The sequence below is a fragment of the Meriones unguiculatus genome, chromosome 2 (genome assembly GCF_030254825.1).
Source record: "Meriones unguiculatus strain TT.TT164.6M chromosome 2, Bangor_MerUng_6.1, whole genome shotgun sequence".
Taxonomy (NCBI): Eukaryota; Metazoa; Chordata; class Mammalia; order Rodentia; family Muridae; genus Meriones; species Meriones unguiculatus.
The window spans coordinates 15821776-15848171 of NC_083350.1; the positions used below are offsets into that span (position 1 = coordinate 15821776).

The window sequence follows — 26396 nt, forward strand, 5'->3', positions numbered from 1 at the left end:
TTACTTTGATTTATCCAGTGCCTCTTGAAGGTTGCTGGAACTCCTGCTCTCTGTAATGGCACTCACCAACTCATGAAAAGCTTTGTGGTTCCCAGCCAAGTGACTGAAAGAGGCCAGGATTAAGATCGTGTTGGGGAGAATGCTGTCCTGTTGCCCAGTGGGCTTCCTCTTCAGCCTCTGGGGCTCTTCATATCTAGATAGGATAAACAGGACTGTTATAGTCGTGACTCCATGTCGCTCTAGTGTCGATGTTGCAGGTCTTACGATGACCTTTATATGCTCATTTGGCAAGCAATTGGGCAACATCAGAGACAAGTTGATTAATCCTTTCTGTCATAGTTTTGATATTTTGGAGGAGGAGCCCCTTGTTAGGAAGTTGACTCTTAAGTTCAGCTAACAAAGTGGTTAACGTATTGAGACAGTGTTTCTGCTTGCTGGTATCTTACCGCATGGATTGCACCATGTCTGCAAGTGAGTCAAGCCTGTTGGAGGTTGAGGAGAGTCATAGGTTGACCACATCAGACTGGTGCCTGAGTGTGCTGTGCTTGTAGAGTGACTCAGTATCTTTGGCTTGATGATCATGAGAGACTCCTGAGGTGTGTGATTTGAGTGTGTTTTCTCAGGTTTGTCTATTAGCAGTGTCTCCAGTAGCATTGAGCACGGCACTCAAGTTTGCCTATAGAGATGTCCTCAGTGTTGTGTATGCAAGAACTTTGATTCCCAGGAGGCAGAATTCCTTCTCAGCAGGTGAAGGATAGAGACATCTTGTGTCTGATGGAGGCTGAACTCAACACTGGGACGTTCTTATTCTCTTCCTTGAGTTGGTGATTCACAGAAACAGTGCTAAGATGTGGTCCCAGAAGGGTAGTCAAGGGGTTGTGATTAGGTTTTTTTTCTCTGCCCGTTAAAGAGCTAAAAGGAAGAATCAAGCGTAACAGGTGGCATTGGAGATCTCTCTTTACACTGTAAACATCAGGCAGGACAAGCAGTCTAGAAAGGAGCACACATGTAGCCGACACAGAGAAAGACCTGCTGCAAAGTAGGCTGGGATTTGGGGAGCCGAGCAGTCCACATTTCGAGCTTGTGTTTGAGAAAGTGTAGTTGACATGAGAAGAGAACCCAGGAGGCTATGGAAAGTAGATGGCAGCTGTTTCTTCTGCTGGCCACACACTCATCCAGAGCACTTAACAGCAAGTGCACAGCTGCTTCCTTCTGTGTTAGCTGTACCAGTGGGCAAAAATCTTAGTCACTTCGTCAACGAAACTCGAAATGTCCAGGAATTAAATAGAGATGCCAAGATCTTTACAAAGTAAAGTCCAGAATAAAAACTAAGAAAGCATAGCCATACCCAGCTTATACTCTGAACAGGATTTTGTTTTCTTATTACTATAATTTGTTTGTTTTTTTTTTTTTAACTTGTGCAGATCTCGTATGTGTTGTCAGTCTCTGGGTTCATGTTTGTATTGGTCCTGTTGTGTCTGGAAGATTCTGTTTCCTTGGAGTCACCCACTCCTCTGGCTCTTACAGTCTTTTAGCCTCTTCTTTAGTTCCCTGCGCTCTGGCGGGAGAGCTTTGATGAAGACTTCTTGTTTAGCATGGAGAGCTCCAGAGTTTCTCATTCTGCACATTGTCTATTGTGACTCTCTGCTAATTCCCACCTCCTGTAAGAGACGCTTCTCTGATAAGGGCTGGGGGCGCACTGATCTATGAGGGTAGCAGTATGCTATTAGAAGGGATTTTGTTGTTTTGTTCCTTTAGCAGAACGGGCCTATGAGCTATTTAGCCTCAGGTTCTTGGCTACCTTAACAGTGTTGGGTTCTGTCTCATGGTGTGAGCCTTAAGTCCAGTTATCATCATCATCATCATCATCATCATCATCTGATTGGTTACTCTCAAACCACTTGTGTCACTATTACAACATTATATCTTTTTACTGATACATGATAATGTGTTAAGCATCTTATTATTGTATTGGTTCACATAGAAGTTTCTTTGAGATTTATTTATTTTTATTGTATGTATATTTTTGTGTCTCGCTGTGCGTTTGTGCACATGTATGCAGGTGCCCTTGAGGCCAAATGTATATCAGGTCCCCTGGGTTGTAAAGTTTCTAATACCTACAAGTATTAGTTTAGAAAGACTAAAGGATGGTTTTACTAGATAGACAGCAGAGCCTAAAGTAGTGGGCCAAGACCACACGAAAGGCTCTAAACAGAGAACTGATAGGAATGCAGTTCAGTTTCACCAAAAAAAAAAAAAAAAAAAAAAGCGAATGCAAACTGATCCCTAGATTTGCTCATTAAACTGTGAAAGATTTTAATTACTGAGTCTTCTCATCATTATGTAGATTTTAATTCTGAAATGAAACTTTCAGTTTGATGACTTGGGGTCTTCTTGGCCTGCCTTCTGAATGCTGAAGTATAGGTAAACACCATACATTTGGCTTCAGTTTGACTTTTCAGAGGAACTTCCAGTATACAGCAATTTCAAATAATATGTTAACTGTAATCCTAGGTCCTGGCTTTGAATACCTTTCAAATCTCATACATATCTTCACATTGTGAAGTTCAGAATACAGAGCTAAGTATTCAGTCTCAGTTTGCCGTGAGTAAGTGGTCTTCACAGCTAAGTAAACATTTTGCTAGGCATTTGGTTTTTTACCTATTTGTCAGGAAACTGAAGACTGTCTTTTCAAATTGGTGAAATTGATAAAAATCTCAAAAGTAGCGATAGGTGATAAAATGTATGCTTTCTAGAATATGAAAAATTCTGAATTTGAATTATTTATACTATGGTTGATTTTTCTTTTTTAGATACTGTGATAGTACTTGTATATTGTTTTGTGGAACTGTAAAAATATAAAAATATAAATGTGTGTGTTTTAATACATAGCTCCACCAAGTATGTTAGTGAAAGATGAATACGTTCATGACTTTGAGGGACAGCCATCCTTACCCACTGAAGGACACTCAATTCAAACCATCCAACATCCACCAAGTAATCGTGCATCAACGGAGACCTACAGCGCCCCAGCTCTCTTAGCCCCATCAGAGTCTACTGCCACCAGTGCCACCAACTTTCCCAACATTCCTGTGGCTTCCACAAGTGAGTGTTTCAGTCAGGTGTCGTTCTAAGTTTTTCTGACCATTGAATTCAAGTGCAGTGACTTGTGGCTGTTGTGTTCTTTCTGGGGCTGGGTATGGTATGGGGCCTCTGATGCATGCTAGGTGAATTTTCACACCTGAGCCATACCGCTGAGCCTGGAGGTAAACATTGGTTAAATTGGTGTTTGAGGTCATTCTGCGGGAAACAGTGCTTGTGATTTAAAGTTTCTAATACTGATACTCAGTCAAATGTGATAACTTTGATTATAATCTTAAGTTGGGGTCTAACATGTCATTTACTATTCCATGCATAAGAAAGAAGTTTCCCATATTTTTCAGATAGATTTTAGAGAAATATTTAAGTAGTGAACAAGTAATTTTTATTTATTTTTTTATTGTATGTGTGTGTGCACCTGTGCTCACATTATGCTTGTGAAGGTCAAAGGACAGCTTTGAGGAATCATTTCTTTCCTTCCATCTACATGGTTTCTGGGTATCAAACTCAGGTCACCAAGCTTGTGTATTGAGCCATCTCACTGGACCAACAAACAGCTGTGAACCTAGATGTTTACAAAAGTTTGTGTCAATGCAGTTGAAGCGTTTTATAGTCCATTTTATCTGAGTAGGTAACTTTATAATAGTCTTCTCAGTTTCCCATTGTGACTACTTGGAAAAATGGCTCTTAAACAGACTTGCTTTAATATTTATTGCCCCGGTAGACATTCAAGTATCTTAATCAGTTTTAGTATAAAACTAAAGTCCAATCTTTGGAAGGAATTTTTGTGGTAAAAATGTTACCTTTTCTTCCATATGATAGGAGGGTTAGTGTTCTGTTCTCTCTTTTCTTCTTTTTCTGTTTTGGTTGTGATCTTATCAGTTGAAATTAGGACCTCTCCCATGCTAGGTTAACCTGGATCACTGAGCTACACCCCCAGCCTAAGTCCTGGGAGCCTAATAAACACAGCAGGATCTGGTTTTGTTTAAATTGTTATTTGCATTTGCAACATCAAAGGTTGAACAGCTTCCTGCTTTGCAAAGTAGAGTATTTTCCTTGTTTAATTGAGATGTTTATGATATGTGAGTGGCGTGTGTGCTGTGGTATACATGCAGAAGTTGGAGGACAATCTCTGCTATTGGTCTCTTTGCATTTTGTTTGAGTCAGGGTCTCTTGTTTGCAGCGGCAGCTGCCAGGCTAGCTGTCTGTGAGCTTCTGGGGATTCTTGTCTACCTCCTAGGAGGACACATAGGTGTACAGTATTGTATCCACCTTTATGTGGACTCTAGGTCTTGGAATTCTGGTCCTCATGCTTGAGGGGCAAGTGCTTTTATCCACTGAGACGTCTTCTTAGCTCCTAATTATTCTTATTTTTAAATGAGGTATAGATCATATGAATAGTGTTAATTGCATTTGATTACTAAGAACATTGTTTTTAAACCTATATTGGCAAGAGATTATTGATTGATATGAATTGATATTTTGTTACCCCAGGAGACTATTATTTATGTTAGTATCAATTTAGACTCAACATTCAACTTCTAATCTTTGGGATTAATAATTTGTTTCTGAAGTTTCTTTTGCCCTGACCCCCGACCTTTCCCCGCAAGTGCTGGCTGTCCAAGACCAGTGTGTCACCCATGACAGGCAAGAATTTTACCACTGAACAATAGGTCCGGCTCCTGTAATTGTTTTCACAGTTTCTTTTTAGTCTATTTCATCACTTGAAAGCAACATTTTCCAATGGTCACAATCCTAGCACAGATAATTTGTGTGCACACTTGACGTATGTGTATGTATATAGCTTTTTGGGCAGAGAGGGGTTGAGACAAGATTTTACTCCATAAGCCAGGCCAGCTTTGGACTCCTGATTTCCTTGTCTCAGCTTCTGAAATGCCAGGATAACATGTATGCAGCATGTCACCTAGCATGCAACTCTGGCTTACCAGTGTTTTTATTTGGAGTGTGGTTGACAGGAATGGGGGAAATGAAGAATAAAATATGACACCACTTAATATATAGGTCACCGCTGGAGCCCAGGCATGAATTTGTTTTATATTTTCTGGGGATTGAACTCTGTTCAAGAATTTCCAAAGTGACTTCATCTTGACTTTTTTCTTTCCTTCCCTGCAGGAAGAAAAAGATGTGAATGAAACATCCAATTTTTCCTTAGAAAGTAGAATTTTATAATTAAATGTTAATATTGTAGATTTTAGAACTTGAAGTTTGTTTTTCTTATTTCTGAAAAGATTTTGATAGAATTGAAAGAAAAAAAATTAGACAAATAGAGGAATGGGAAGGCTATTTACATGAGCTGGTTGTATATTGTTTCATGTGTTGTACACTATGAAGGTAATACTTGTTCTAGGTGGACGCAGTGGTTTTGCAGGGCTTAGTTTTAAGGAGTTGTGTTATTTAGGGAGAAATGTTCCTTGTTTTGTTTGTTTGTTTGTTTTGTTTTGAGCCGGCCTTGAATTTCTCTTGCTTAGCCTAGCTTTCCTCCAGCTGGGATTATAGCCGTACCACTCTGCCTTTTCCCTGATATATTGGATTGTGGTGACTTTAAGTTTCTTTATCTGATTGCACTCCATTTATAAGAAAAGAAAAATGGTGTTGGTGACAAATAACAGTAAGAATATTTCAGTGGTTTCTATATTGGATATACATGGCTTACTGCTTGCTTTAAAGAAATATGCTTTTCCCACTTATAAAATTAAACCTTAAAATGCTAGATAATAAAACATGAAACATATTTTGAACACAAAATATGGGAGCCAAATGAAACTATTTTCTTGGTGTATTACAGAGGGAGCAACTAATTTAATCTAAATCTGGCTGTATAATGACCTTGAAGAGATTCTGACTCTTAAAAACGTTATGAAAACGTTTCAAAATTCACTGACAGGGCTTCTGTTGGTTGTTTTACCAAATGCTGTATTGGTTCAATGTGGAGCTAGTTGTTTTGTTTTATTTTTTGTTTTTTGTTTTTTTTGTTCGGTTTCTCATCTTTGCCATCCTATTCCATTTAAACACTTGCCTCCTGTGCATCTTGTTGTTGTTAAATGCCATTGTCTTGCCATTACCAGCACCGTGGTATGTGCCATGATAATTAACTTTCTGTTGTTAACATTTTCTTGCCTGGGTTTTGGAAATCCAAACCAGGAAAGTCCACAGTGATCTGGGAGAAAGTGCCTAAGGGTTGCACTGATGCTTCTACAGTTGTTTTGGTAGCCTAGGCGTGTAGCTGTATTTCTCAGCATTTGAGGAGTATCTGTGAGGAAATAGGCACCAAGGTTAGGAAGATAATCACTTAAGAAACCTTTTGAACAACTTCTGAAGGTTTTATGGACGCTTTTAGCTTTTTTATTTGATAGACAATGGGTGAGTTCCCCTTTTGGCCCACTTACATAGTTATGGATATCACCAGACATAAGTAGATCTTCATTTTTGTATAACAGCATAAGATTGCATCTATATGTGTGGTATGTTAATGTCTTCTTGTTTCTCTAGGTCAGCCGGCCAGTATTCTGGCAGGCAGCCATAGTGAAGGACTGTTGCAGATAGCTTCAGGGCCTCAGCCAGGACAGCAGCAGAATGGATTTACTGGCCAGCCAGCTACTTACCATCATAGTATGTACATGCTTTTAACATCTTTAAATAGTTGAGAAAAATAGGCAGCCTTTATAAAAGCAAATTAATGCATATGGGCCTTAATTTTTAGACAGCACTACCACCTGGACTGGAAGTAGGACTGCACCATACACACCTAATTTGCCTCACCACCAAAACGGCCATCTTCAGCACCACCCGCCTTTGCCGCCCCATCCTGGACATTACTGTAAGCTCTCGTTTTCATTGTAAGCAGGGCCTTTTTCTTTTCTAGCTAGGACTTTGATTTCTTATTTTCTTAAAAAAATGGTTTTGCATCTTTTATTCATCTTACAATTTAATTTTATTAAATGATTAGTGCTTTTTACTTTCTCAGTATTTTTTTTAAACAATTCCTTTAGATAGTTTTCACACCTTTGTTTTATACTGATGTTCAGTAAGTACATTCATTTCTCTGTTGCTGACGGTTCATCAACACCACATTGGTTTCCATTTGTTTGTTTGCTTTGTATGTGTTTTTAAGTCTTGTGTGTGTACCACCCACAGTCAACTTAACCCTTGAGTACTCTGATCTCAAGGCTTCCCTCACCATAGAGTCAATGCCAAAGATACTATAGGTACTTAGATGTTGGATCTATTAATACTCCATATAGGAGTCATTGGGAAGGATACCCTGCAGACAGTCCAGTTCCAGACAGAATAGGAACATTGCTCATTTGATTTTAAAATCACAAGTATTAGAGATGAAGAAAAAATCAGAAATATAAATCATATAAATATAAATTTTTTCCCCTCTCATTTTAAGATTAATAGTACCAAAAATATTGGAAAGTACAAAAGGCATAAATAATACAACTACTTAGAATCTTATAACCCAGGCATAATTCACTTTTAGAATTAATTCCTTCCAGTCATATAAATGGGTGTGTGTGTGTGGTATGTATATATGGGGGAGGGTCATGCTATATGCGTTTTGTTACATATCAGTTATACTACTATCTTTCCATGTGCTTAGAGAATGTGATTTTTAATGGCTGCCAGGACCAGTGTGTACAATATTGGGTTTGCTTTGCTCTATGATCACTGGTCACTTCTTTAAACTTATTAGGCCTCAAGGGTTGTAATTTTATCTGCTTAAAGTGATATTGTAAAAAATGAATGTAGTAATTTTGTGAGTTTTTTTTAGCACAATGTGTTAACAAATAATAAACTTTCAATTTTAATAGCTACTGTTCCATTATATAAATGTCCCTGTATTAATAAACATAAGCACTTATTTTTAGCAAGGTTAGCAATTTAATTCATTATACGTTCCATTATAAATTATACTATTATGTTACATGAATAATTAATTTGTGATCTCCATTAAGTATTACATGTATAGCTGTAAATTGTTAAATAGCATTTATCAGATAACCCTACAAGGTTAGCTGTTAATATCACAAAAAATAATTCAGGAAATAAAGCTTTAAAATTTTTGGACATGAAGTTTTAAGGCTTATGATACTTATTTTTATGGCTTATTAAAATTTTAGTGATGAAAAACTTTTAATAAATAAAATGGGTTTTTTATTATGTTTTCTTTAGGGCCAGTTCACAATGAGCTTGCATTCCAGCCTCCCATTTCCAATCATCCTGGTAAGTTTATTTCAATATTGATTCTCTGTATGTAGATTTTCATTATGATAATTGGCACATGTATTCCAGTGGATTTTATTACAGGGTAACTAAACAGAGTGTAATATTTGCTGTGACTTAATCAGCAGTTTAAGAGTAGGTGATGGTCATACATAGACTAATTTATTTTTAATTGTTTGAAAGGTAAAAAAAATGTTTTAAAATCAGATACTAAATACAGAATTGCCGGGTTTTAGCATTGAATACATAAATGTGCAGCAGAATGGAACTGAGCTTAAGTAACTTCAAAACGGTAGGTTAAAAATCCAGGGAAGAGATAATGAGATGGCTCAGTGGATGAAGATGCTTCCTGCCAAGTCCGTGGAGACCCAGTTTGTCCCCAGGGCCCACAGCGTAGGATTGACAGACTTCACAAGTTGTTCTTTGACCTCCGAGTATATGTTGTGTCGCGCGTGTGTGTGTGCGTGTGTGCGTGCGTGTGTGCGTGCTCACATGCGTGCACCAAATGTAATTAAAATTTCAGAAGATTACTAAATATATGCTAAAAACATAATTTAAGATATGCTTTATAAGAAAGGTGCACACCTGTTTAACTGAAATTCAGAAAACATTGCGTTAAATTTATAGAAGCCATAAAAAAGAAAAACTCTAAAAACTTGAGATGTCGAAGGCCCTCTAACATAACCAACAGGAATGTGAGATTTTTTTCTTTCTTTGACGTGAGATTTCTAATTCTGTTTTTTATAACTGATTTTCTTCACTTTAGAAGCTACACTTCGAGTTAATTACCTCCCAGTGTTTGCAGGGTTCTGATCTCAGGATGCCCAGTTCTAGAGATACTCAAGTACTTTATATAAGACCATGTGGAACTTATTCCACATGCCTTTTAGTATATTATTTGGAAATACGGCATCATTTTATGTAAGAGGCTTTTAAGCATCTTCAGATTTTAGTGTCTGGTAGCTCTTCTAGAATCACCCTTTGTGGACGAAGAACAACTGTATATTTCTAATAAAGACTTTAAAAATGTAGCTACAATGACCCTTAACTATAAGTTAAAGGATAACTTACAGCTCTAAAGAATTGTATAAATGGGATTTTGTTGCTTACGCTGATTTCAAAGGTTTTTTTTCTAGCTGCTTAAAAGTAATTGGATAGAAGATCTTTGTTCTTTGATCTTTGTTCTTTGTTTTCTCATATAGAGATTAATGTAACTCCTAGATCAAGAGACAAAAATGGCTTTATTGACACCAGCAGTACAGTACCAGTCTTACGATGCTCACCACGATGCTCACTAATGTAAATGTAACTCTGAATGAACATTTGATGCAGTATATTTCATTTTTGGAAACATTTGTATCAAGATCTTAATTTATGTTTGGATAAATAGATTGTAAGGGGGAAATGCAGAGGTGCAGGAATGAGAAGTCTTGCTGGCTCCAAGGCAACATTCTTGAGAGTCAGTACTGGTTTGTGTGCCTGATAGGACTTCGTGTTAGTAGGAGATAGTCTGCAGGAATAAGGATGATCCTGTTCTGAAGAAAGACCTAATACTGAATGGAATGTACAGTGGGAGTAGATAATGTCATTTAAATTTTCTTCATTCTTCTCACAGTAGAATGGATGATGAGGCCGAATAGCCCCTACTATTTAGAGAATAGTATTGACTGCATGAGGATACATCTGTAGCAGCCTGTATCTCTCTTTCAGTGGAACACAGAAGTGGCTTAATGGTGAATGCATCCTGAAAGAGATTTTTGTCCAGCTGTTTGCAGGAAAGGCTTAGTTCTGCAATTACACTTTTAAAGAAGTCAGTAGTTTAGAACTCGTCTTGTTGATGACGGACACGAAGGCCCAGCTCTCTATGAGCAGTGCCATCCCTGGGCTGCTGGTCCTGGTGCTGTAAGAGGAGTAAGCCACTTAGCAGTGTTTCTCCATGAGCTCTGCTTCAGCGCCTGACTTCAGCTAGCTTCCTTTCTTCAGCAGATTGGTTGTGACTCGAGACTTGTAAGAGGAAATAAATTCTGTTTTCCTCTCACGTTGTTTTTGGGCATGGTGTGTTATCACAGCATTAGAAACCCCAAGACAAAGAGATATACAAAGATGTTAGAATCAGGAGGCAAGAAACATTTGAGACCATGTTGAATGCTAGAGTCATACACCACCTGTTTCTGTGTCCTTGTTACTTGATGCCAGCCATACTCAACACAATAGCTGTACACATACAATAGTGTACACATCCACTTTCCTTATTGAACAAATAGAAACCAGTTAATTATTCTTGTTCCCACATATAGCCCTGCCTATTCTGGAATTTATTATTTAGACCAGGCTGACCTCAAATTCACAGAGATCCACCTGCCTCTGCCTCTAGCATGCTTCGATTAAAAGTGTGTACTCTCAGTGCCCTACCTCAATTTTCTTTAAAAGCTCCGTCATTCTAACTATATTGTTTTCTTCAATATCTTTGAAGTTGCTTGTGTTCAAACACAAACTTTACCAACTCAGGTGTGTTCCAGGAATACTTTCTTATGCTCATAACAGATGTATAGGGTGTCAAATTCAGGTCAAGTAATAAAAAGAGTAATTAAGTAAGTCTATTAGGTGTCTATTTAGATTGTTACTACCTTACTTTTATTTTAGAAATTACAGTTAATACTTTGGAGAGAAACATTTTTTACTACAACTGAACAATATTTGTGAAACCTATACTTTACAATCCACTTCCCTTTTATAAACACTACTTAGCTGAGTTCTTACATAGTAAAACCTAATCCAAAACAACCTCCAAAATCAGATGATTGAGGTCTTCTTTTAAAGCTTGTTTTTTTTTTTTTTTTTTGGCTGTTGTGATATGCTGCCCATGCACTTCATGGAGTTCCCTTTGTTAACCTAGGAGCAAAACCCTTCATCTACCATGTTCATGCCCAAGTTCAGCTGAGCTGCCATTTACAGAAGCTTTCTTTGCATTGAATAATACCAGCTTCTTGTTCATGCTGGTCCTAAAAGGCTGCAGAGATGTCTGTCATTTATGTATGTTTGGTCCTTGAGGCAAAATAGCAAAGATATATGCAAGAAAGCTTAGGGCATATTTTCTGTTAGCTTCCCATAGTTTTAAAATAAACCCTCCCTTCTGACCGCTGAGAATGACAAAGCCCTCCCTTTCACCTTCTTAAGGCTTGGGTTTCAATTACTGGTCTATGGTGTAAGCCAGTACAATTTCCTCTTCGTTCCTAACTGATTAAAACTCTTCAACTCTCAGCAGGTCAGTGCACTACCCTGCGTAAGGTTGCAGGCAAGCATTGCTGCCGTGTGGTGTCTGGGGAAACTAGGCAGAGGGGACCTTGGTGGGAAGAAGTAATGAAAAGTTTAATGTGTTTGCAGGTATTTCATTTGATAATGATAAAAGTTTACTTTTCTTAAACATGAAGGCTACAAAACTTCTTTTTCTTCTTTGAGTTGACTCTCACCTATAGTAAAGCTTTAGCCTTCAGTAGAAACTGAGAAATATATTGCAGTTGGAAGCCACCCCATCCTTGTATTTATTTTATAACTAAATTTTTATACTCTCTACTCAAAGATCTTGTAAGTGATATTAGTTTTTATTACTGATAGAAAATTGGGTAATTTAAAAATTGCCTCAATTTTAGTTTCAGTCAGTATATCTGCTGCTTGTTTGCTGATTATTATTGTTCATAACATAGTATATCTTCATTAAAGATTTTTCTTATATGGGCTAGAGAGATGGTTCAGCAGTTGAGAGCAGAGGCTACTCTTTGAAGAATCTCGGTTTGATTCTCAGAACCCATGTAAAGCTTACACCACTTATATGTAGTTCCAGGGGATCTGGTGCTTTTTTGCTTCTGGCCTCTTTGGGCTCTACATACCTGTGGTATACATACATACATGCAAACAGACATTCGTGAAATTAAAATAATTTTTTAAAAGATTTTTACTAAAAAAGATAATGACAATTGTTTAAGCAATCATTTAGATTTTTTTATGTGTTCTAAACAAGTATATTTAAAGAAATTATATTTGCAGCTGGGTGGTGTATATCTTTAATCTCAGTACTCAGAAGGCAGAGGTAAGCAGATCTCTTGACTTTGAGGCCAGTCTGGTCTACAAAGAGTCCCAGGACAGCCATGGCTGCACAGAGAGACCCTGTCTCTGTCTCTCTGTCTGTCTGTCTGTCTGTCTGTCTCTCTCTCTCTCTCTCTCTCACACACACACACAAAATTGCAGTGAATTGATTGGATTGGTGTTACAAAGTATTCAAACCTTTTGAGTCATGGGACATTGCTCTGTTGCTTGAAAGAGTTTTGCAAAGCAGTTATGTGCTTCTACGAATTAGTTGCTTCTCTGTTGCCATGACAATACCTAAAGAAAGCAAGTGAAGGAAGAAAAGATTCCTTTTGGCTCATAGTTGGAGAATATAGTTTACTATTGCAGAGAGGTAATGGTGGTTAATCTCTGTACTATTTACTACTGCTGTTACTTGTCTGTAACTTTAAGCTCATGTTGTTTTTTGTTGTTGACCAGCTGCATGCTTTTCTTACTTTTCTTTTCCATGTTTTGCTCTTTTTCTTTTACTATGGATCTGTTTGAGAGGTGTGAACAGTAACTGTGACATAGACTGATGTTCTTTTCTGAGACTTACTTCATCCACCAAGCACATGAGCCCATGCTTTTAATTTTGGCCTCACTAAAGTTTGCAGAACAGAGGTTGAATCCAACCAGAGTGTAGTTAGGCAATAATAATATAATAATAGCCTCTAGCCAGTTCTGAATAGAGTGTCTAGCCTCCACTGCCTGCATTTTACTTGGCATTCTGCTCTTCCATATTCATACCAGACGACTTCTAAGCTCTATTTACAGCATTCTAGGGCTTTTCTAGATCAGAGTTCCAGACTTCCGCATTTCTCTTAGTTGCCGAGGCTTAAGAACCATGTGGTCAAGTGTATCACAGCAATGGCCCCATTTCTCGGTACTGTTTCTGTTTCATTTGTTGCTGAGAGAAAATGTGTTGTATGAGAAAGGAAGGTTTAATTCCAGCTCAGGAGGGTATAAGTCATCATGGTTGGATGTCATTGTGGCAGGAGGGTTAGGAGTTTGGGCATATTGCATCTACAGAGAGAAATCAGTCCTGTGCTCTGTCCTCTTCAACCGTTTATTCAGCCAAAGGGGCAGCCTATACCTTGACACCATTCACATTTAGACTGTTCTTTCCACCTTAGCTAACCCAGTATAGAAGCCTTCACATTCTTAGAGCTTTGTCTCCATGGTAATGGTAGCCTGTTGACAGTATTAACCATCACCCTGTAAAATGTTTAGTTTGGTTTTTTTGTTTGTTTGTTTGTTTTTTATAATTAAATTTTCCTTTTTCTTTTGTTTTTGGAGATAGAGCTTCTCTACATAACCCTCACTGTCTTGGAACTCACTATGTAGACTAGGCTGGTCTTGAGCTTATAGAGATTCATCTGCTTTTGCCTCTGGAATGTTGGGGTTAAAGGTGTACAACTACTACTCATGGCTCAATTGAATTTTCCTTTTGGGAAATTCATCCATTGGTATTATATTTACATCATTTCCTTTTAAGCTTTAAGTGTCAATACTTCACTTTGGGGGAGACTTGACATTTAGGCTTGTTTTTTTTTAAATTCTTTTTAAATATTGTTTCAGATTGTTGAAAGTTTTGATTCAGATTATACAGACTTTATAACACATTGTGATACAAACAATTTTGCAGACACAACTGTTATTCTTTCCTCATCTCTCAAAAGTTCTTCCTCTGGGGCCAATACAGGGCTTTTCATTTAGGTCTTGAGTTTTTGATAGAATGTCCTTCAACTTCCTAGGCTGAAGTGTTGTTCTGTTCTGTAATGGTTCTCCCCTTTCCTCTACTACCTGCCTTTCTCTTCCTCTTCTCTTTTCAATGTTGCCATGATTTGCATTTCATGTTCATTTGCTCATTTGCTTCTACCTGCTTTAGGTATCTCTCTGAGAGACTGTAAACTCTTGTTTGACTGCTTTGCATATACTACCAAAAATTCTGTATGTATCTGTTAAATAAATTATAAAAGGAAAACCAAGAAGATTACATGTATATAAACTCTTTAATAATGAATGCAAATAAAATCAGAAATAATTCATTGTTTGTATTTGCAGTCTAACCCAGGCATTGTCTTTTCTTCCCACCCTGTGCTAATCATTTAAAATAAATAATATTTAAATGAATATACTTAAAGTATGTGCTTAGAGCTAAAATTGTACTAGTTCACTCACTAAAATATACTAAAAATACACTTTGCTGTGTGTGGGATATATATACATATGGGATGTACATACAAAATGACCTTTGATTTTTGAGAGACAGTTAATAATCTGTGAAAAATAACTGTGCATAACTGTAAGTGTAGGTATAAGTGGGAATATGTTTGCTGATTTAGGTACTTTCTCCTCATTAGGGGTCTGTAAAAACATACCATTGACTGTCTTAGGGTTAGTGTACTTTTTAAAATTGAAAATTCAGACAACAAAACAGATGTGCAGTCAGATGAACTATGTACCATAATAGAACAGTTTATTTTAGAGCCCCATTAGTCTGTATGTCTGTCTGTTTTAATCTAATTGTTTATTTTGTTTTTCGGGACAGAGTTTTTTTTCTGGGTAGCCCTGGCTGTCCTGGAATTCACTCTGTAGACTTGGCTTAACTCACAGAAATGTGCCTGCCTCTGCCTCTGGTTCTGCTTCTGCACCAAGTGCTAGAATTAAAGGCTTGTGCCACCATTATCTGGATAAAGTCTGATTTCTTGAGTTCTTTAAATTCCCAGTTCACTTGGTCTTTAGAGTGTCAAGTACTGTAAAAAGATGTAGAAAGCACTACTTAGTACAGTTCTTTTGTGTGCTTCACGACCCCTTCATCCCTTCTTTGTGTAGTAGGGTGCAAGTACCTCCCAGTCCAGTATCTGTTTTGTAGATGAGTGTTCTTTTTCCTTTACTTTCTGTAGCTCCTGAGTATTGGTGTTCCATTGCTTACTTTGAAATGGATGTTCAGGTAGGAGAAACATTTAAGGTTCCTTCAAGCTGCCCTATTGTAACTGTGGATGGATACGTGGATCCTTCTGGAGGAGATCGCTTTTGCTTGGGTCAACTCTCCAATGTCCACAGGACAGAAGCTATTGAGAGAGCAAGGTATGCTTAGAGATTTAAGAAAAGGAATAGTACATTAACTTTTATTCAAGATTATTGTTTTTCTATGTATGAGTCTTAAATATAAAGGAAGAAAGGTCATTTTCAATATTTAGAACTTGTAAGCACTCCATTTTAATTGTAGGTATTTGCTAAATATGGAGTTACAAAAAACAGCAAGTTTTCTTTGTTTTATATAGCTATGATTTCTGTCTGTGCTATTCCATTCAGTAGTCATTAGCTACGTGTGGCTTTTGAAAACTTAAAATATATATAGCTCATGTGATTAAATAGCTGAATTTTAAATGTATTTTAAATAGCTGGTAATTTGGGCAGTATAGCAGATAAGTCTCAGTTTCGTTATAAAAAATAGAAATGATATGGGGCTGGAGAGATGGCTCAGTCCTTAAAAACTTTGGTTATGCTTCTAGAGGAGTGGAGTTCAGTTTCCAGTCCCCTTACCTGCCTGTAACTGTAGCTCCATGAGATCTGATGCCAACTTCTGACCTTCATGGGCACCCCTCCAAACACACAGCCACACACACACACACACACACACACACACACACAGAAATAAAAATAAAATCTCTTAGCCGGGCATGGTGGTACACGTTTTTAATCCCAGTACTTGGGCGGCAGAGGCAGGCAGATCTCTGTGAGTTTGAGGCCAGCCTGGTCTACAGAGCAAGTCCAGGTCAGCCAGACCTATTACACAGAGAAACCTTATCTTGAAAAACAAAACAAAAAACAAAAAATCTTTTTTAAAAGTATAGAATTTACCACATTGGGAGAGTTAAATGAAATTTGTTTGCTTCTAATATAGTATTATATCTGTTATATAGAAACTAATATATTTATTTGTTATATACAAAAAGGAAAAGAAAGAAGGAAATATAAAAGATGTTAACAATGGCTATCTTTTAGGTATTGTATTATATTTTTATTCTTTCTTATTGCTATGCACCTGAAATAAAACTTATTATAACTAAGATGCTATATGATTCTGTCTTTCCTTCCTAAGGTTGCACATAGGCAAAGGTGTGCAGTTGGAGTGTAAAGGCGAAGGTGATGTTTGGGTCAGGTGCCTTAGTGACCATGCAGTCTTTGTACAGAGCTATTATCTGGACAGAGAAGCTGGACGAGCACCTGGTGACGCCGTTCACAAGATCTACCCAAGCGCATATATAAAGGTCAGCTGCATTTCTGTGTAAATATTTTAGACTTAAAAATCCTCTTTGTTGCTTGAAACCTGGAAGTGGAGGTGAGGGGAGTGGAAACTTGTCTTAGGTTGATAGTTTTTGGCCAGAGGTAGTGAGACAGTCTTGTAATAGGAACATTCAGTAGGAAGAGGCAGGAGAATTGTGAGTTCAAAGCCATTCTGAGCTTTGTGAGTTTTCAGCCAGCCTCAGCTGCATAATGATACGCTATCTAAACAAGCAAGCACCACCACAACAAAATATGCATGGGGATTTGTTTATTGCTGTAAGCAGCTGTCTAGTTTTATGGTTACTTTTATTTCGTAGTGTTTTCAGATTTGTGAAGTTGTTGAGAGTGATACATAGATTTGTGAAAACATGACTGACATCTCCAAACTTGTATTCTGTAACATGAAATTGGTGAAAAAAATCAAAGGAGGATTTCATTTTAGCTGGTATTTAAGAGTCTGTGGGTGGCCGGGTGTGGTGCCTCACACCTGTAATCTCAGCACTCAGCAGGCAGAAGTAGGCCTCTGTGAGTTTGAGGCCAGCCTGGTCTACCAAGTGAGTTCAGGATAGCCAAGGCTACACAGAAAAACCCTGTCTCGAAAAAACAAACAAAACCCCAAAAATCAACATCAAAAAAGAGTTTATGGAAGACAGTTACTATTTTTTAAGAGTTGGAATCTTTTCTTTCAGTGTTAGGCATGTACTCTACCACTGAGCTATGTCTTCAGCCCTTCATAAAACTGCAAATTCAGATGCTGAGAAACCAGAGACACTTTTTATTGATTGTTACATATTCAGTACACTTCAATGTTATGTTTAATGTATACTTCTCTGGAAAAGAGAAAAATAGGTGCAATGACTTTAGATATATTTTCAATTTCAGATTTTTCAGCCATCAGTGGTAGAACTGAGTATAAATGTTACCACTTCCTTCTAGGAAATGCTTCAGATACAGATAATGTAGCCAACCCTGTACACAGAAATGGAATTGCTTCATAGTTGCAAATGCACCGTAACATTTCAGTTACAGTTCAGTTAAAGGCTGCCTGTGGCTTAAGGTTTTTTTGGAGACAGTATTTCACTATGTAGCCCTGCCTGGTCTTGAACTCCTGAGTACACATATGAACCACTATCTGGCTCTTTCTGTGAAGCTTAGAAACATACCAAGTATAGAGAAAATGACAGCTCTATGTACATATGGAGCTTGACAAACTGGTTTTACCGATTGTTCTCTCCACACCTGACGCACTTATTAATTTTGGTGTGGAGTAGTTGCTAACAGTTGCATCACTGTGTTGTTTGCTCATAGAATATTCCGTTAGCATTTTTTTTGCAGCTTATAACTTTTCTACAAGGAATTTTTCTATGCTGTCATTTGTATTACTATATTTGTTTTTGCTTTGAGGCAGACGTTCAAAGTGCAAAGTTGGCATTGCACTTGTTAGTAGCTGAGGTTGATCTTGAACTGCACTGGCCTGAGTCCTGGGATTACAAGTGGAAGACATTACACTCAGTTTAATGGGATTCTAGAACTGTACCAAGGTTTTGTCTAATCTGGAGGTGGCATTGGATTTATAAGACCTGTGCTTTGTTTTATTTGGTTGGCAAATTTGTTTTGAAAGAATTACTTTTTTTTTTAACTTGAGTTTTTTTTCCTGTCATTACTTTTTTCCATAGGGCAGCTTTGCCTGCCACTGGAATCTATATTTCAGAACCAAATTTTATAACTAGGAGATAGGGAGACTTTGTCTTTTGGGGAAGTTTAGTTCCCACCTCTGGGTATGCACAGAATTGAATTTTCTTGAGTTTGTTTCTCTGATACCTTTGCTATGGGGTGGATACCCTAAGGGCATATCTGAACTGACTGACTGTCAAACTATTTTGCTAGTACTTTGTTCATTGGCAGATGCCTAGTTGTAGCCTTGAAAACTTAACTGTTATCCCTTCTGTCTTTACCCTCTTATGTTACAAAGTTTCCTCCTGGTAACTGTCTTCAGTCTCAGCTGTCTGCTATGAGGTTTTCTTTCTTTTTTTTGTATTACCAGTTGATAGATTTTTGTTTGTTTTGTTTTTAAGTTTTGGTAAATATTTTTGGTATTTCACTGTGTAGACAGATTTTTATGGTAATCACATATTTTTTCAGTGGATGTGGGACAGAATGTTTGGCATTAAGAGAGTAGCCTATTTTGTCCTGCTAACTGTCTAAGATTTTAAAAGTAATTTATTTATTTAGTTAGTTTTTTAAGATCTGTGTGCTGGCTACTTTTATGTCAGTGTAATGTAAGTTAGACTCCTCCTCTCAATTGAGGGACGACTCAGTTGAGGAAAATGTGTCTATATGATCTGGCTATAGGACCTGTAGGACACTTTCTTAATTAGTAATTGGTAAGGGAGGGCCCAGCCCATTGTGGTTGATAGCATCCCAGGTATGGTGTCCTGGGTTCTCTAATAAGGCAGGCTAAGCAAGCCATAGGGAACAAGCCAGTAAGCAGCACCCCTCCACGGCCTTTGCATCAGCTCCTGCCCCCGGGTTCCTGCCTGCTTGAGTTCTTGCCTTTACTGCTTTTGATGTGGACTTTTGGTACAGAACTGTGAGTGAAATAAACCCTCTGTCCCCAGTTGCTTTTGTTCGTGGTGTTTCATCACAGCAACAGGAACCTAACTAGGACGATCAACTAGACCACTTTTACTAAACCATATATATATAGTCCCACTAGTGTGTGAAGTTTTCAGTTATTTATTTTCCATCAACATTAGTGGATATGAAGTGGAATTTCAATGCAGTTTTTATTTGCATTTCTCTAATACTGATAGGTTTGTTTTGAGCATGCATGTATTAGGAGAAAGAGACCGAAGATGCTTTTAAAGCAAAAAGTTGTTGCCACGCCTGGCGGTGCGCGCCTGCAATCCCAACACTCTGGGAGGCAGAGGCAGGCGGGTCTAAAAGTTGTTTACGTGCAGCCAGGTTGCAAAGTGTTATAAACCCGTTAAGTTTAACTGATTCCCAACATCTGCATTTTGTAGGCTTTTAACATATTTCTTTCTTCTTCTTCTTCTTCTTATTTTACACTTTATTCACTTTGTATCCCCCTGTAAGCCCCTCCCTCCTCCCCTCCCAATCCCACCTTCCCTCCCCCTTCTTCACGCATGCCCCTCCCCAAGTCCACTGATAAGCGAGGTCCTCCTCTCCTTCCTTCTGATCTTAGTCTATCAGATCACATCCGGAGTGGCTGCATTGTCATCTTCTGTGGCCTGTTGCTCTCCTTGTGGGGTTCCTGTCCTCTCCATAACCTACTATTTCCCATTTCTTACATAAGATTCCATGCATTCTGCCCAGCCCCACAAACATTATATTTCTTTATTTTTATATCCATGGGTGTTTTGGCAACATAGATGTAGGTGTGCCACATGTGAGCCTAGCACTTGCAGAGGGCAGAGGACGATGACTAGTCCCCTGGAAATGGGCTCACAGGTGGTTGTGAGCCAGCATGTGGGTTCTGGGATCTGCAAGATGAACAAGTGTTCTTAGCCCTATAGGCCAGTCCCATACTGTGATCTCTGCTTTTAAGATAGGTGACTTGGTAAATCCTTTATACAGTCTTAATGAGCAGGTGTGCAGACTGCACTCCTGTCTGCTTCTCCTCCAGGCCATTTCCTGATGTTAATTCAAGCTGATACAAAATTATAAAAGAAATGCAAATTTTGGCTCTTGATTGAAAGAGATAATATACTGAAGATGTTATACGCGTGTTATATAATGAATTTGTAATTAACTTAGATGATAATAATTACAGAAAACATAAATGAAAGCATAGTTAAGTTGTTCATTAGCTTAGTGGTGGGTCAGAAATACTTTTTGCATCTATGCTAAAAAGAATAGTTACAACCTTTGGTTTATTTGAATTGCTTCTGTCAACAACTTAGGTTATTCTGAAAGGAAGATGGTTTCATTTCAGTAATTGTAGGTATTTTCTCATTCAGTAAGAAAGAATCTGCTATGTGTATAGCTAACCATTTACTGTGTGAAGCCAGTGAGCACACAGGTCTTACAAATGTATGTTTTGACTGAAAGCTTTTTTTTTAGTCTCAGTCTTGTAGTTACTTGAATGATCTCTGGAAGAAAGGTTTCCTGAGGTATCTGGTACATTGTTTTCATTCATCTTCAGATTCAAGTCATCAGTTTTCATCTTTGTGGTTTCTTGTAATATGTGCTGTTGGTGTCCTGTGCCTTCAGTTGTATATGTGATCATTTATAACATAAGTGCACTGTGCCCATATGTGAAGATTATTTGGTTGATTTTAATGATTCATGGTGGGTGGGGAGGAATGTTGAGCATTTTTGAGCCTGTGTTTAGACAGATTAACGTGGGCTGGGCATGGAGGTACACACCTGTACTTGCCTCCAGTACTTGGGAGGCAGAGGCAGGAAGATCTTTGAATTCCAGACCAGTCTAATCTAGATAGTGAGTTCTGGACTAGCCAGGACTACATAGACCTCCCCAAACAAAAGAATTACATATATTATACTTGAGTACAGTGATAGGTTTTTAAAAAGTGATTATATGTAGGTAACGTAATACAGAACTATGGAATTCAAATAAGGTATCAGGATTAAACCTATGTTACTGTGGATAACTTTAGATCAAAAATCAAAGGTTTGATTTCTAAAAAACAGTAGGTAATTTGGACGTCATTAAAACTAGTTTCTAGGGTAAGAATTAGAAAAATGGCTCAGTTGGCAGAATGCTTTCGTGATGAGCTTTAGTATCTCAGTTAAGAGTACTTGTTGATCTTCCAGAGGGCCCAAGTTGATCTTCATGAGCACCTTCTTAAGGTATCCCACAGCTGCCTGTAGCATTAGTTCCAGGGGATTGAACACCCTCTGGGCATCTGCATGCATGTTGCATACACTCGCACAGATACATGTGTTCACAATATAGATGTTTTCTTATATAGTGACAGTGAAGTTTGCTGTGCTTTTTCAAATTGTAAGCATTGTTAAAGATGTTGGTCAGATGATCAGTGCTTCCCTTTGTAGCCTAAAGAAAACTTAATAGTTTGACTGTGAAATGATGAGCATTTCTTACTTGTTAATTTGACACAGATAGGTGGCTCTTCACAAGCTAAGGACAGCTGGCTCAGAAGGATGTGTCCAGATAGTGACATGTACCTCTTGCTGATCTCAAAACTGTACAATCTTCGTAAATCTATCAAAACTTTTGAAAAATCCTGTGTCTGAGTGCTTTGCTTTCATGTATGTCTGCACCACGTGAGTTTCTAGAGCCCTTGGAGACTGGAAGCAGCCACCAAATCCCCTGGGATTGCAGTTACGTAGTTGTGAGTTGTCCGGGGTGCTGACGATCAAACCTGGATACTTTGGAAATGCCCTGAAATGTAAAAACTTCCTAATTAGCTCTTTTCTTGTGAGAGGCAAACGGAACTCTGAGTCGTTGGTATATTGTTTGTTGGCTTTTGATGAGAAGAATCCTTGGTAGCGGACTCATATTAAACACTTTTGCTTTTAAAAGGTCTTTGATTTGCGGCAGTGTCACCGGCAGATGCAACAACAGGCGGCCACCGCACAAGCTGCAGCCGCTGCTCAGGCAGCAGCTGTGGCAGGAAACATCCCTGGTCCTGGGTCTGTAGGTGGAATAGCTCCAGCAATCAGTACGTATGCTTTTGATTTTTCTGTTCAGAATGGAATAGGGGCTTTTAATCTTGATTCACTCAGTCGATCACAATAATAGAATTTTGCACAATAATAGAATTTTTTTCTTATTACTGTGTTATGACATTTGAGTTTGTAAAACTTTCTGTAGCATTTTCACTTTTCCTGGGATAGGATCCTGTTTGTATTAGGGGATAAATGGGGTTTTCATATTTTAATCTTTTCTCTTTGATCAGTGCCTATTACACTTGCTGCCTCACCAGCCAGGGAGTTAAGTCACTGAATGCTTGGCTTTGTGCTGATGGGAACAGCTACCACAGGTTCAGAACTGTACACCTCTGTTTAGAAAAAGTGTGCTGGGCACAGAGAAAGCTAAGTGAGGGTGGTTTTATAACTTACAGACTTTTTAATTTTAGGGTAAAGTTGAACTGTGCCAGGTTTCACACTGATGGGGAATTTTTTACTGCAGAGTTAAACTCCTGACTATAGACTTTTATGATGGAAACACGTGGCACCCATCTTGCACGTCTGAAGGCATAACTAGTGATTCATTCAGCCCCCGTTCTTAACTTCTTCAGTGTGGTAAGCAAATCACACTGGCTAAGAAACCTGCAGTGGCCCTGCAGTGTTCTCCACAGCACATGCAAATGACATATGTTCAGGAGTTTACAACTTAGGTATATATATATATATATAAGACATAATCACTAATCAGTTAAAAGAATTGGGGATCAAAACCATTTGCTAGTTTTAATGTTACAGACATGTTTTCTTAAGAATTCATACTAGTTTTGAATTTCATATTTTTATCTATGCTCCCATATTACCTCAGAACTGAGAGACAGGCACAAGTCAGCTGAGGTCTCTCAGGGCCAGGCACATGAGGTCACCTGTCATGCCTTACTCTCATGTGGCAGTTTAGACGCTGAGTTCTTAGAACCGTGGACATGGCTGTCTTTTACAGAGAAGTCAGTCGGTTCTTACTCCTATACCCCTACTTCTAAAGAGGAAAATGGGTAAATGGTGGAGTGTGGAAATTTACTCGGTCTCTGGTAGTTAAAATACATATATTGAATGTCAACTGTCTTAACCAAGTTTTCAGTCCCCGTTGATAGGTTTAGATCTGCAGTTGCTTTTGAGATTTGACAGACATTGTATGCTGAGGAAAACAGTAGAAAAGGCAGCATGTGGGGCGTTGGGGAGGAGGACTCTGTTCCTGACGTCCTCCACGCTTCTTCTGTCAGGTCTGTCTGCTGCTGCTGGCATCGGTGTAGATGACCTCCGTCGCTTGTGCATACTCAGGATGAGCTTTGTGAAGGGCTGGGGCCCAGATTACCCGAGACAGAGCATCAAAGAGACACCATGCTGGATTGAGATTCACCTCCACCGTGCTCTCCAGCTCCTGGATGAAGTCCTCCACACCATGCCCATTGCAGACCCACAGCCTTTAGACTGAGAGCTCACCGTGGACACCCTAACCCTTGTCAGGAGGGTGGACTATGCGATGTACTCGTGTTTATAATCTGAACATCTATTGCATTTTTGTTCTGCTCTGTCTTTTCATAAAGGGTTGAAAGATGTGTTTGCTGCCTTGCTCTTAGCAGATGGAAACTGAATTAGAACTTTTTTTTTTTTTTTTTTAAGAACTTTCAGGCATGGCTCAGAGCTTGAAGATCAGGAAGAACCAATTCTTACTAAGTCTTCACTGGTTGTTATGTATGACAGAGTCATTCCAGTGCTGGGAACTCAGCCCTTTAAGTGTGTGAGAGCTCCTTACACGGAGGACACTGGTGTGTTACTCTGCAGGATAAATTCAGAGTTGCTGATTTTGAGGCTGAGAGGTGTCAAAATTGACTCACCTGTGACTTAGCCGGCGAGTCATTATCGACCGCACTGTGCCCAAGTGACACGAGTTGGCTTTACCAAGAGCAGCTTCACTCTGTTGTCAACCTTTTATCAGCCTTTTATCCAGAATGGTGTTTTGCAAGTTAAACAGTGAAGGTGAATTAAATTCATACTGTCTTGCAGAATTCAGGGTTTTTTTTTTTCAAGACAAAACACTAATCTGTGTGCATATTGACAATTCCTTACAATTATCAGTCAAAGAAATGCCATTTAAAATTACATTTTTTATCCCTAATGGATGACGATTATCAGGATGTGTACTTTTGCCCTGTTAAACAGTAGATGAATTCTTCTATATTTCTAGGCACAAGCTTGGTTATAAAAAAGCCTAGGGGAGGAATTTCTTTCCCTTAATTCGTAGGGAGAAGGTTTTGTATTTATAAAAACACTAAAAGCAGTGTTGGTCTGCCTGCTGCCTCACTGCTCTGCAGGGTGGCAGGGCTTCGACTAAAATGATGACTATTCTACGTTAAATACTGTGCAGAATAATGGAAACATTGCAGTTCGTAATAGGGAGTTTGGATATTTTTGTACTTGATTTGATGTGTGACTTTTTTTCATATACTGTTTAAATCATGTATGTTTTGACATTGTTTAAAATTCAGTTTTGTATCTTGGGGCAAGACTGCAAACTTTTTTATACCTTGGTTATTCTAAGCCCTTTGTTTGACATCATCGATCAGTCGGCAGTGACTTTGTATAGAGATTGAAGTAGAAAAGCTGCAGATGCTTTGACTGTACCACAGACACATGTAAACTTTTTACCTAGCTAGTAGCGTAAATAAAACTGAGTCTCAACATACAAAGTTGAATTCTAGGTTTGGTTTTTAAAATGCTTTCCTTTTGCACTTTTGAGTCCAATCTCAGTGGCAAGACACCTTCTACTAAATGACAGGCAACAGCCAGTTGTATTGTGCAGCTCTGGTTTTCCCCTCACACTCTACCAGGACTTTCCCATGTATATTATGTATCATGTGTAGAGTTGCTTATTTTTTTGAACTTTTATTTTACTGTAGTAAAATAGGCCTGGGGTTTTAATAGTGTGAATAAAATCAAGGTCATCATCGAGATGTTTTTACTCTTTGAGAGTTTTGTGACTTTTAAAATGCAGTGGCATTTGAGTTCTGGAAACACTTGCGCACAGCAGTTCTCTTTGTGCCATATAGTGAACAAGTCCTGCAGCCTTCTTCAGAAGGTCCCGAAGGTCTAGAATTCCACTGAGAGCTGCTGTGCCTGAAGTGTAGATACCAGTCCAACTTACACATCTTGTTTTGTAAGAAACTTCTCTGCCAATTCATGTCTACTTTTAAGTGCTTATAAATACTTTTGTTACCTAATTATTATCTGTATCACTTCAGTGATTTTTTTAAAATGTTGTATTTGGCAGAAATATAAAAAAAGAGCTTCTCTAGAAATGTTTGTCTTTTGATCCATTTCACTATGATTGGGGAATGGGAATGAGAAAAAACGAGTTTTAATATAACAGACTTTTTAAAATCCAGGTTACCTGACCACGCAGTGGTCCATCTTGATGCTTCCTTTTCTACTTTCTGGAGAGTTTTCTGTGTTTAATCGTCTTCATGAAGTATGTGGGAAATACTTGCTAAGAAGTGTGTCTTCAGAGCCAAGCCACCTGTCGTGGTTTTCTCACTAAGAGCCATAGAATTTTACTTCTAGTTACTGATGATATTTGTGATTTGACTGTCCTGTGCTGTTTGGAATTCCTCACAGCTCAGTTAATATGTTTCTTCTGTTCCTTAGATGTTGCTATCTTTGATGAATAAGACTTTAAAAAGTATTGTGTCCATTTGGGATAAAATAGTTTCTGTAGTTCTTAGAGTCTGATTATGCTGTGGGTGTGGTTCTGGGTGGTTTTCTCTTAATTCATAGCTTGAAAGTCTCCTAAGATTAAATTCCAGCGGAAGATGAGAGATGAAGTAGCGCACCCAGTTTGAAACCCATTCTACTGTTGTCTTGTGCCTTTCTGTGCATGAGTAAAGGCAACCCCTAATGGTATTGCCTTTATTTGCTTGGAAGTAGATTCTTTATGGGATAGAGTCTACCTGAACTGTTCTACTTTA

The 26396-nt window shown here is 38.3% G+C and overlaps 1 protein-coding gene across 3 annotated transcripts in view; it reads left to right on the plus strand.

The window, feature by feature from the left end:
* Smad4 (SMAD family member 4) overlaps window positions 1-25730 on the plus strand; it is a 51109-nt gene extending 25379 nt beyond the window's left edge. Inside the window, exons 5-12 of one of the 3 annotated variants that reach the window (XM_021640762.2) lie at window positions 2893-3105; window positions 6610-6729; window positions 6821-6937; window positions 8296-8346; window positions 15357-15540; window positions 16559-16727; window positions 22271-22409; window positions 23655-25730. In XM_021640762.2, coding sequence (XP_021496437.1) covers window positions 2893-3105; window positions 6610-6729; window positions 6821-6937; window positions 8296-8346; window positions 15357-15540; window positions 16559-16727; window positions 22271-22409; window positions 23655-23866 — 1205 coding nt within the window. In that variant the 3' untranslated portion in view covers window positions 23867-25730. The remainder of the gene's footprint in view (window positions 1-2892; window positions 3106-6609; window positions 6730-6820; window positions 6938-8295; window positions 8347-15356; window positions 15541-16558; window positions 16728-22270; window positions 22410-23654) is intronic. The other 2 variants (XM_060377061.1, XM_060377062.1) reach the window with 2 other exon arrangements.
* The last annotated feature ends 666 nt before the right edge of the window (window positions 25731-26396 follow it).